The 12,332-nt window shown below is 37.7% G+C and overlaps 1 protein-coding gene across 1 annotated transcript in view; it reads right to left on the bottom strand.

Moving 5' to 3' along the window:
* The window catches only part of Neb (nebulin), a 200,339-nt gene extending 190,024 nt beyond the window's left edge, over positions 1 to 10,315 (bottom strand). Inside the window, exons 1-7 of the mRNA XM_071619399.1 lie at positions 10,280 to 10,315; positions 6,865 to 6,906; positions 5,062 to 5,265; positions 3,198 to 3,305; positions 2,630 to 2,734; positions 1,861 to 1,965; positions 1,127 to 1,231 (exon numbers count right to left, since the gene is read on the bottom strand). Coding sequence (XP_071475500.1) covers positions 1,127 to 1,231; positions 1,861 to 1,965; positions 2,630 to 2,734; positions 3,198 to 3,305; positions 5,062 to 5,265; positions 6,865 to 6,906; positions 10,280 to 10,315 — 705 coding nt within the window. The remainder of the gene's footprint in view (positions 1 to 1,126; positions 1,232 to 1,860; positions 1,966 to 2,629; positions 2,735 to 3,197; positions 3,306 to 5,061; positions 5,266 to 6,864; positions 6,907 to 10,279) is intronic.
* Positions 10,316 to 12,332: the final 2,017 nt, after the last annotated feature.

Here is a 12,332-nt window from a genome sequence, read left to right as displayed (position 1 = left end):
CACCTGCCCTTATGGAAAGGTAAGAGTTTATCTTAATCACATGAAAAGTGGGATAGAAAATGTGTCCACTAAATTTTCAGGTGATATTAAATGAGAAGCAATAAAAATTATACTTCAAAAGTTGGAGGCACCATTAAATTAGCATGTAAACTTCCGTTCAGGACAAGATTGAACCCTAGCACCCATTGGTAAATCTAGTCAATCTCACTAGGTCTCAAGTAGCTCAAGTCCATATTGAATATAACAAGTTTCAAGGATCTAGCTTAACAGTTGAACAACAAGTACTATGTCATTTATAAACAGAGCTCTGCTAAAACCTAGATCAGGAGACTTTGGATTTTCCATATGATTTCCAGAAAATCCAGGGGTCAAGAAATAAAGTGCCTCAAAACAAGGGCAAGTGCTAGGCCTGAGTGGGGCTCTCAATTTTAAGGAGAGCTTCTTCGCTCTTTTAAGTTCCTCTAACATACAATTTTCAGTGTCTAGAATATTAAAATTCTGTCAAGTGGGATGGGTGATTTTTTGCTAACTCTGAAATATCCTCTCCAGACACCATTGCTCAGAGCTCTTTGTGGGATAACCACACAAACATGTTTCAACAAGTTGCCTGTCAGTCTCTGTGCAGAAGTAAGACACAATACCATTAAGACCTGTTGACCAGGACAGCAACACAAAGTTCCTCTATAATACTGCTTACTTAATAAATTTGTGAGGGTGGCTGTAATTCCATAGCTGTTAAAAAAAAAAAAAAAGCCACTCCATTGTCACAAAAGAACTTCAAACAAAGCCAAGAGAACCACACGTGATCTAGTGGAAAGAACACTGGTTTGTGGGAGGAACACAAGTCTGGGCTCTATGTGACCTACCTATGTGATCTTAGGCTCAAGTTCCTCACCTATTAGAAGAAAGGACTGGACTAAATTATACCTAATATATAGCATATTCTATATCTAACTTAAATTGGATATCATAAACAATGATTCTGGAGGTACTCCTTAGCAATAATGGCACATAGTCTTTTTTTAAAAAAAGAAAAAAGGCTTTCAGTGAACATCTGGCCAGAAGGTGTAACTCCAGTTTTCCCCAACTCCACATACCCCACTCATGCCAACTTCAGTTCACTTACATCGCTGAGAGCTTTCTGTGCCTGGGCAACCCTCCTCAGTTCCGGGCTATCATTATATGGGTAAAACAAACCTTTGTCTGCTTCCCAGTCTTCTGTGTACAGTTTCTAAATCCAAAAAGAGTGAAAAGTTATGAAATAAAATGTGATCACACATAAAGTGCACAATTTTATACTTATTCACTAAGGGCCTAAGGGACCAAAGGCAAATTGAGAACAGAGATAGATGAGATTCATAGGTAACCCCCCTTTCCATCAAACCCACACAGATGTGTCGGATTTATCTCCTCCATGGAACTTAACCTGCTTCTTGAAATGACTGCTAACACAAGTGTCAGAAGCCAGGAAGCATGTCCAATAGTTTCCGCCACAAAATAAACCTCTAATAGGGTTATGCCAGGGATAACAGAAGTATAGCACAGGGGCTACCAAAAAAAAATTTAAGATAGTACTTTGTCAATCTCAGCTGGTTCTCAAGTGTCTTCCTTCTCTCCATTCATGTTCCAGCTGGTTCTCAGGGTCTCAAAAGATTCTGTACCCTTTTGCCCAAGAGCTTTGAGAGGAGCTGAGGCTCCTCTTTGCCAAGCCCCACTTTGCAGTCCTATATGTCTCCAGGCTATTCACAAAAAGACTGGAGAACTGTATTCCAGATTGTCAAGAATGTACCAGGTATTGCTATAAATTTCTATGACGGGATCATGAAGGAAGCTGGAGGTAATGATGGAGCAGAGGCTTACCTTACTGAACATGGCTGTGTTTTTAATGGCCTGGACAAGTTCAGGGGCATCAGGGGGAAGCAGGTACTTATCCTTGGTGTCTTCCCAGTTCTGCTTATATAAAACCTAGACAGAAAGAGCAGAAGACTTATGTCTGGATGTCTCACCCAAGGCATGAGGATTTCTACAACGAGGGACTGTAGTGTAGTAAAGGGGGCCTCTCGCAAAAGCTGTGGATAGGTTACCAGGAAAATGCTGACCATGTCCACATACTATCAGACCTTCACCTAATTAGGAAGATTTCGCTTAAAAATTCTAGTTTTTTGAACTAATTCATTACTTTTGAGTCTGTATAGATTCCTTCAAAGGTTGCAATCAGTCATGACTCAGTTTGGGTGGCAGACATGTTTCTTTTGACTTGCATGTTATTCTAAAAATGGTTTTGAATGAATTGCATACATTTGAAATTGGGAAATTTCTCATAGAAATTCAGCTCCCCAAATTCTTAAAAAATAAAGAAAGAAATAAGAGCCTCCAGGACATTGGGATTGCATTCTGTGCAGCACCTCTGGAGCTAAGTTGCAACTGCCTCTTTGGGCACGTCACAGAATCCTCTATCCACTGATAGGCAACTCAGTTTTCTGTGGAGGCTTTCTGATATGTGTGGGCCTTTAGTTCAGACTGCCTGTGGGACTAGTGAGCAGGATCAGCCCACCCATTTCTCCTCCAGGACAAGCAGAGGTAACATACCTGCTGTTAAATAGCCCAGCCACCCAGGCCACAGCCTCACCTTGCTGACTTGCTGCGACACTTTCTTTGCATGTTCAATATCTTTTGCTTTTTCATCCACATGACATATAGTTTTAGCAACATCGCCGTCCATTCGATACTTAACCTGCAGAAATGATGCATGGTTATAGTTTACAACAAGCTCAAACGTGAGAATATTAAAGAATAGCTTTATCAACGAAGATCATTAACTCAGTGACTAAGTCTGCATCCCAAGGCAAAATTTCTGAATTTATCTAGGACACTGTGATCTCCAAAGACTGACACAGAGCCTGCATCTACTGTTTTGCTTTCATGGCTAAATCTCTAGCCTGCTCCTTCTCGGCCTCACTGTGCTCCAATGTGGAGGACTACAGCCTCTACCTCAGTCCCCTCTTAAGCTCATCGCTGAACCAAGCTCACAAAGTCTCTGGGTTCATGTTTATAGCAACATAATCTAGGATCAATGTTTTCTCTAGATTTCTGGACCTGTAATTCAACCCCTTATTCTCACTACACATATTTAAAGCCCCTAGTGCTAGGCATATTTTCGAAATGTTTCTCTCTTTTATTTAAGCGATGCAGCCCACCTCACTAAGTTGATCTTGCACTTTCTTGATTCTGCGAAGTTCTGGAGTATCAGATGTGCTGGCGTATGGCTGTCCTTTTGCTTTCTCAAATTTCTCCTTGTATTTATTCTAAAGGGGGAAAAAAGTTAGATACTCACCTAGAACCTGATAAGACAGCAGCAGAAATGTCAGACAATACACTTATCCCCAACTGATTTAAAAAAAAACAACTCCAAGTTATAACAATTATCAGTTATAACAGCTTTTATTTTGTCTAATATCCTCTCAGCAAAAACGAAAATAGATTTGTTAATCATTCCCCCTAAACATGATTGGGTCCTAGAAATAGTAGAAATTTGTTAGAGATTATTGTCTTGGAAATGCCCTAAAATGAGTCTCTCAATTTTTTTTGTTTGAATGTGCATATAAAAAGCCTGAGCCTCAATTATTTCAGAAAATAAATATAGAAAATGAGTTAAGTCTGAAAAGATTTGATTGTTATTACAATACAAAAATATTCAATTCAGAAGTTGCAGCTAAACCTCGGTGGTTTAGATAGCTGAGACACCCGCTGAATTAATGAAAAGTCTAAATTATGGAATATTTTGAAATGAAAGGCATTTTTATTATTTCTGCTAACTATACAATGAATTCTTGCTTTAACAATAACATGCATAATTTATCACTATTAAGACTTCAAAGAGTTCTCTTGAGCAGAATAGTCAACAATCTAAATTATATCATTGATTTCGTTCCTAACCACTTTTGATATATTACAGAACTTTGCTGACAATCTTTTCAGAATATCAGAAATTCTAGGTTTGTAATGTCTGAACTAATGATATTTTGTGGCAATAAATTAACAAAACAATTTTCTATCTTTGATGAATATGGCAGTGATCAAGAAATTTTTAATTTTTAGACACCTAAATCTTAGATCACTCAAGAATGTGAAGTAGAAATTTACTCAGTAGTTGCCAGGAGTTGACACTTAAGCCAAAGTAAATATTAATTAGCCAAATGCAACAGGACACTTTTGACATCAACTTTAGTCCTATGTAATTCAATCTTCCCCTGATCTGTATTTCAGTTTCTTAAGCCCCCATAAGACATGCAATCAAACTACCTAGTTAGATCTTGAAAAAAAAATCAACAAATTAGATGCTTCAAAATGGGTCTAAATCTGCTGCCTGTCAGTGTAACTATAGAACTGTACAGGGACTTTAAGGATCAGACACCACCAAGCACAGTGATTTTTAGCCTGGGCTGTATATTAGAATCACCTGGGGGGCTTTTAAAGCTACTTCTGCACAGACATGAGCCTTGGCCCAATTAAACTAGAATGACCTAAGCATCAGGAGTTTTCAAGCTTCTAGGGATTCCACTGTGCAGTCATGGTTAAAAACCATGGTTCTGGGGTATATCTGATCCTCAATCTCAAATGAGTTTCCAGTCTAATCTACAAGTTCTTCCTCACTGCATATCCCTTGCAGACTTTTAATATTCTGTTAGCTACTCTATTTAAGAGTCTATTCTGCTCATAGTTTATGTATGTTATCTCACTTCCCTGAACTGACCTCAGTGAAGTCTATATTTATGATTTCATTATTCAAGATTGGCAAGTAGTGATTAAGTACCAATAAATGCTTTATAATTGGCCTTATGCTTATTTTTTTCAGGAATAATTTGCATTGATGTTGCAGTGGTACAAATGAATACATGAAAGGAAAATCAAGAGTCACAAGAAAGGAACTTGTGTTTCTACACAGTAATTTTTTTTTCATACAATGTTGAGAAACAAAAATCTAGCCAGCATCCAAAACAGTCAGTTAAGATCAGTAACTTCCCAATAATAAAACCAGTTCATCAAGAGTTGGATACTTACTGGGCTAAAAATATTCTGCATTTTCTGACTATGTTCAATGTAGGGGGTCATGAACTTGGAAGTGTCCACCTTCTTCCGAATGACCTTCTTCCTCTCCACTGGCTTTGCCGGCTCTGGCGCTGCCAGGGCAGGTTTGGAAGTTTCCGATTGCCCATAGTCAGACGTTGTCCTTGTTGTTGTGGTTTCATAGATTTCTGTTATTGTCTGAAAATTTGACATGCAGTTCAACATTGTTATGAAAGTAAAAAGTGTGGTGCCATGGTATTGGTATACACTATTTTAACTTTAAGTCAGATTACATTCCTGGTGTTACTTCTGAGGTATAAAACAGGCCAAAACAGGAAGCTACGCACTATAGCCATATGAAGGCCTATTATGTTACAAAACTCTCAATGCCGACGGTGACGTTGCCTTAATTGCATTTGCAGAAAGACACTCAAACACTTCGAGCTAGCATAAAATCAGAAATAACATTCATAAACATCTGAGAATTTTAAGTAGTCTGGATAAAATGAAAGCAAACTTAAGACTGGGGAATAAAAGGTTAAGACAACTGAATAAAGCTCAGATTATTTACTTTTAACTTTTAAATGAGTAAAGAAAAAAATTAGTTGCATTTTCTGAAGGCATTCAGGCATTTTTCTCTATAGAATGAGATAAAGAATAATGGACTTTTAAAAAATGAATTGCACCCATAGTTTAAGTATTTACCATTCTCTTGGCTGAGTTAATTAATGTGAACTGGAGTGCCATTCCCACTCATACTTAGATGGACAAGAATAATAATGACAACATAAATGAGGTCATTCTCTTCACAACAATTCTGTGTATATAGTAGGTGGGAAATTATGGTTTCTTACAACAGGTTATAGTGGAAGAAACTAAGATTCAAAGTTTGAATCTAGATCAAGGTTAAAAATATTATATGTAGGAAAAGAAGGTATGCAGCCAAGTCTTCAATCCATCTCACAGTATCATTTCCTTCAGATCAAATATCATCTGTGCCAAAGGAAGAGTTCTGGCATAAATTATGAAAAGAGAAACCTGACAGAGAAGTTGTATATTCAGGAAAACTCCCTCTAAAGTTGCTGGATCATTACTAATTGGTTGTTTTCTGTCCATTATTGCTAATCCATGGCTGATCATGAGAAACCAACCAATTTATAGCATCTACAGATGTTTACTTTTAATGCAGACACAGGCTCTCTGAGCAGGCCTCAAGGTTAGCCATCCATATCACTGGGTGTCATGCTCCAAGAGAAATAGCTTCATGCAGAAAATGAAGCATTAGAGAGGTGTTTCAACTTGGTGTTTAAAAAAAAGGTTCCAAGTTGGACTATTTATGGGAGTGGTTCTCAGAATTCCCAATGTGTTAAAATCCCAGTAACATTTTATTGCATCATCAGGGACAAAATCTTAGAGGCATAGTCTCTAGTGCAGAGATTGTATCCTACAACTCTACACAATGCAACTGAGGGACCCTATGTCAGTTACAAGTCCAAGGCTATTATAGAGTGATGATAGCCACTGACTTTAGCCTAATCGGCATGTCTACACAAAAGAGTATCAACAATGGAAGGAACCATCAGCTGCTGACTTTTTGAATAGCAAAAAGAGTGAGATAACCTGTCAAACTACAATTTTTTGTTCTTTTAACACCAACTTCTGGGCAACAGGTAGGTGGGTGAGCTTTCCTCAGATACTCCTTTCTGCCATCTTTGCGGCCTTGAGAGTCTGAGAGAGAAGAAGGCTCTTCCCACTTCAATGAGAATGTGGCTCATGCAGATATGGACTGGGTCTTACCTCTCCTGGCACCTCTTCGTAAATTGTCTCCTCTGTGTAGTACTATAAACAGAGCATAAAGGCATGGTCATGAGAAGCAGAGCAGGAACCACCTCAACCCCACCTCATCTGAGTCCTTAGAGACATCACTAGCTTAGTTGGTTTAGAATATCTGTGGGAAGGATGTAGTGAGGGAGCCTATTCATACTTTGGGGCCCATTTTCTCCTCAGGAAGCTTCAGGAAAGCTCAAGTAAATGACATCTGAAAAGATGCAGTAATGAGGTTGGTTTTTAGTCAGGGGAAACTATTTTCTTGGGACATGTAACATGGTTTTTTATTGTACCCCAGATAGAATTTGCTTAGCAAAGAATACAGTAACAATTTCGTGAGTGTGCCCTTTGGGCAAAGGGAAACTGCACTAAGACTGTTTACTGACAACAAAACAAGACAGACACCCCAGTGTGAATAAATTTTTAAAGGGAAATCATGGAAATAAGATCCAAGAGCATACCTACATCTCAATTATTCCTCTACACTCCTGGTTACTAAGCGGTACTTCTGGAGGGATGGCTTTCAATAGTGGGATGGCCCCCAGTATTGTCCAAATTATACTTATGTCACGTGCATGTATGAATATGTAACAATGGATCCCACAATAATTATAATTATAATCATAATCATAATGCACCAACAAGAAAAGTGGGGAAAACATAGTGTGATGGTCCTAAACAGGTGCTAAGAAGACAATCTGTAAATGCCAAGGTAAGAAAGGAAAAATGAGAAGACTTCACACAAAATGTGGGGCAGTTGAGCTGCTGTTTGCCAAAGGTGCCTGCAGCCTGGATCTGAAAATAAGTCTACTTTTGTTCTACTTCTGACATCATTAGCAATAAATAGATGCAGATAGGAACCGGCTGACATTTTGTTTCAGATGCGTAAGGAGAGTGGAATCCTGCCCCAGCCTCACCCAGCTCTGCTGGGCAAACAGAAGGCAAAGCTCATTTAGGCCAAGACACACAAGGAAAGGGATAAAAATGAAATTCTTGGCTCATTTTCTCAGGCAAAAAATACATAACATTTTACACTTCTTTTCTCTTATTTCTGACACCAAAATACTTACTGGGGAGAGGGGAGGGGAAAGAGTCGCAAAATTTTCCTCAATGGCCTTCTTTTTTTCTGCCCTGTGTTCAGTAAATTCTCATCAAAGTAGTTAACCATTATCAAAAGGCCACCTGCTCTATTTCACCTGCTTAATGTCTTTTTTTTTACTAAATATATATATATATATATATATATATATATATATATATATATATATATATATATATATATATATTTTTTTTTTTTTTTTTCTGTATATCCTTACATATAGCAATAGGAATCAGAGAAATGCTCTTTTACCCTTGTGACATCAGCACATGAAAAAATACTGTTTGGACACTTTACAAAATATTGATACTGATGCCACATGGACCCATTTCTTTGGTCACACAAAGCATGAGTGACTTGAAAAGAAATATTAAACTAAAGTGAATGATTCCCAATATTTTGGATTTTCTTAATATCCAAGTAAAAGAAGCTCTTTGGGAGCCATCCAATCCTACCTTTCTGGGCTCTTGCAATTGGTAAATATATCTTAGAAATAAGCTTTTAAAAAGGCAGCATTATCCAAATGGTTGGCATTAACATGTGTGCCAAGTCTCACTCTTTTTTAAAGAGCTGTGCCACTAATTAGATAGTATATCTATCCTTACTTATTTTTCTTTCCAAGTTTAAGAGTGACAGTAAAATTTTATTTCAGATGTCCAAGATCCCTAGGAGATATATTTTTAAAGCTAGTTCTTCTGTTTTTAAACTTTTCCCTGACCAATTTTCTCAAATCTGCCACCATTCCATTCTCAGGATCTTTTTTTGAGACCAAAGAGACCTCGGTTCAACACTCACTGGCAGGCAGTCTATTAGTCTAGCACCTGCTGGTCAGACTCAGAAGTAGTAATGGGGACAAAATGGCATGGATGGGATGCCTAAAAATAGACCCTTCCGTTTTTATGACTAGTTAAATCAATCAGGCCCTGCACTGAGGACAATTTCCAATGACAAATGAACACAATTATTTTAAGAAAGTCAAGGGATATTTAAGTAAGAGGCTAAAAAGTGTTGCTGGTATTATCGTCATATGAAAGACCATTTAATTTATAATTATGTTAATATCTGATAGTGATAATTCTGATCCTTAGGGACCTACATAAAATGCTCACTAGTAATAATATTGAGAATAATATGGAAGATGTGGCCATCAGCATTTAAGTCAGAGACCAAATACTATAGTATATGAGATTCATTCTGGATTGGTTTGTTTTTTAATATTCTTCTCTCTTCATCTAAATAGAGACTGGTCGCTAAAATAGTTTTCCATAGATAAATTTTGACACTTTCATCTAGAATTTAGTTTGGAGCAGCTCTTACAGTTACTTTCAGTCTTATTAAAGAGCACAGATTTTCAAAACTGCTTCCATATTTAGATCATTATCATTAATTATGAATTATTAAGCACTCTCAGATCATGGCACTATGTATGGGTGACAGCCCCAAGCCTTTAGATTTTGTTTCTAGAATGTGAAGCTGAAGGTAAAAACTGGTAAGGAAAACAGTTCTATAACATGATCAAAGTAAACTGATACAAATATAAAATAATGACTTTATAAAATGTCAGACGTCCACCAATAATGTGGAGAAAATTTGTCAAAATACCCACTACGGTCTTCATACTTATTCAAGTTTCAAAAGCAAAAGCTAATTTTGCTTATATGGGTAAATACAATAAAGTTGGTGGGAAAGTGGCTCCAACTATCACTTCTGACCTTCATGAATTTGTTTCTACATATTTGTGGCCATATATGCACATATACATATATAAAATCTCACAGATGTGATGATTCTGAGTTAAGTAACCCACATCACCCTACAGACAGACAATCAACAAACTGAAGCAAGGAGGACTGAGTTCTTTTTCCTCTATTGCTTTGCAGACACTAAGAAACAGTTTAGTTTCTGGAACTTTCTCCCCATAGTGTCACCTCTGTCCCTTTGATCATTGGTGTTGGGAGGTGGGAAAAAAAGCCATTTGGGGAGTAAAACATGCCTGTAGGTTTGGCACACTTTGGTTTTGGTTTTTGTGAGTTCAAACAAAAGCAAAAATTACAAGTAGTGGTATTTCCTTTCTGTTCTACACCCCACATTATTACAGTGAAACTGAACATAAAATATTCCTTTCTTAGCTTTAATGATGATTCTTTGTGAGGTTATAATAAAAAATGTGTGGGTTTTTTTTTTTAAATGATCAATTCACCTACACAGCTTTGTCACTACAGGGTTACTTTGCTATCAGAGCTATTGTGGGGCTTTTTGTGTGTTTTGTTTTTGTTTTAGTCTTACCTCCACCACCTCCTCATATTCTTCGTCATCTGCCATTTTCCCAGAGTAGTAGTGGCACCTACAAACTTTCCATATTCCACACAAATGAAAACACATTAGCATCTATTTCCAGGACAGAAATGATCTTATAACACTATAAAAGATAGAGTTAAGACCCATCTAATCTACATAACACATATTTTTTGCAGGCTAAGGGGGAGAACACATTTAGAATAGGGGCCTAAACAAAGGAAACCTCAAACCTCTTTCTCCTTATTGAATATTGAATATTGTTCCTTCTACACAATCAATTCAGTTAAAGTTGAATGTGGACACCAAGGTGAGTGAGTAAGAGAGTCTGGACTCCAGGAATAGAGAATATAAATTTCTAAACACTTGGAGAAAAAGCATTTTCAAGCAAAACTCTTAGCGAAGTAAAGGTCAGTAAAGGTCATAGAGCCAAAATGTCAAAAGGGTCAACTGAGGGACTGAGGCTGTGGCTCAGTGGTAGCACACTTGCCTGGCATGTGAGGCACTGAGTTTGATTCTCAGCACCAAGTATAAATAAATAAAATAAAGATCTCTCAACAACTAAAAAAAATTTTTTTTTAAAAGAGTCAACTGAGTTCTGTACTGCTCTAGCATGCTGCAGTTTATCTCACGCTTTGAATTAGAACACATAAAAATAAATCTGTCGATAAATTGTAAGAGAAAAACAGAAACCTCAAGGCAATGGGGTTATTTTCTTCCGGAAAACCATTGGCTTATACGGATTTTTTTCTTTCTTTTCTGTAGCTCTTGTTCAACCCTGAAAGGGAAAAAAAATTTTTTTTAAAGCATTGGTTGAAGTATACATAAGATTATAGGTCTTTGGCTTAAGCTTCTAATTCAGGAACTAACGAAAGGATCTCCCAAGGCCTTTTCAGTCTGATGCCAACAAGTGGGGCCTTCCCATATAAGATGATGATGGCTGGGAGCAGCTGTCCCTTTGCCCAAAGATGCTTGTGTGTAAACCAATACCCCACAGTGGCTGGTTTTATTAAGCTAGCGAAACCACCCCTCCATCTGAGGCCAATGAAGCCCAGTAGAACAGGATAAATATAGGCACATAGGACAAATGTCCTTCTTCATACTAATATACTTAGGGGAAAAACTTGAAGGCAAAAAATGAAAAAAAACATTGTTGGACAAGACAGTCAACTTGGTCAAGCAATAAATCAGTCGGTGTAGGACTTGACTCTGATCAGACATGCTACATGTCAGATATCCATAGGGCCTTTGTAGGGCAATAGGATTACAGGCTTTCTTGGGCGCATTTCTATCACTATTACCCCCAGTTAGGACCCCAAACTTTGAAAATTACTTCAAGGGAAACTGTGGAACGTCTCTTGAGAGAACATTAGAGAAAAAGACATAAACAGACCTTACCTTCAAGCTATCAAATAAACTTCCTCAGCAGCAAATCCTCTCCCAGCTCTCCCCTCCTGAGAACCCCAGGCAAGAGCCTGCTCAGTGCCTGGGCTTCGAATTATCATGTGGCAGGAGCAGCCAATCAGACCTTGAGTTGCTCAAATTTCAGCAGCTAAATATACTGAGTGATCTTCTGAAAACCACCTGTTCAACAGTTCCACTAAAGGATAAAGGGTAACAAATTGCTTGCTTAGAACTATTCCAACGCGATGGAATTTTACCTAACTTCCAAACTCTAGAGGTCAAATTTCGGTTCCATTTTTCATTTTATTGCGGCTTTGTTCAAGATCCTATTCAGGCAAAGGAACTTACAGAAAATAAGCATGACTTTGAGAGACTTTGACCCTTCGATAACTGTGTCGTCACACCATCTGTACAGGATGGTGTGACGCTCACCAGGTGAACTACTGGCAAGTTATACTGGTGCTGCTGTGAGAGAAATAAGATCCAGAAAACATCAGGTTGTCAAAAGCAATTTTTAAAAATGTGATGAATGGAATTATAGGTGAAAATATTTGATGGTGACACTAGATAAGATATCCACAGTATAATGAGGTTAGGCCGTATCATTTTCTGTAACAAAACCAAGGGGTCTGCCTACTCA

This window comes from Marmota flaviventris, chromosome 11, assembly GCF_047511675.1.
Source record: "Marmota flaviventris isolate mMarFla1 chromosome 11, mMarFla1.hap1, whole genome shotgun sequence".
Lineage (NCBI taxonomy): Eukaryota > Metazoa > Chordata > Mammalia > Rodentia > Sciuridae > Marmota > Marmota flaviventris.
Note: the sequence above shows the minus strand (reverse complement) of the source record. Positions and strands in the feature narration are given on the sequence as shown.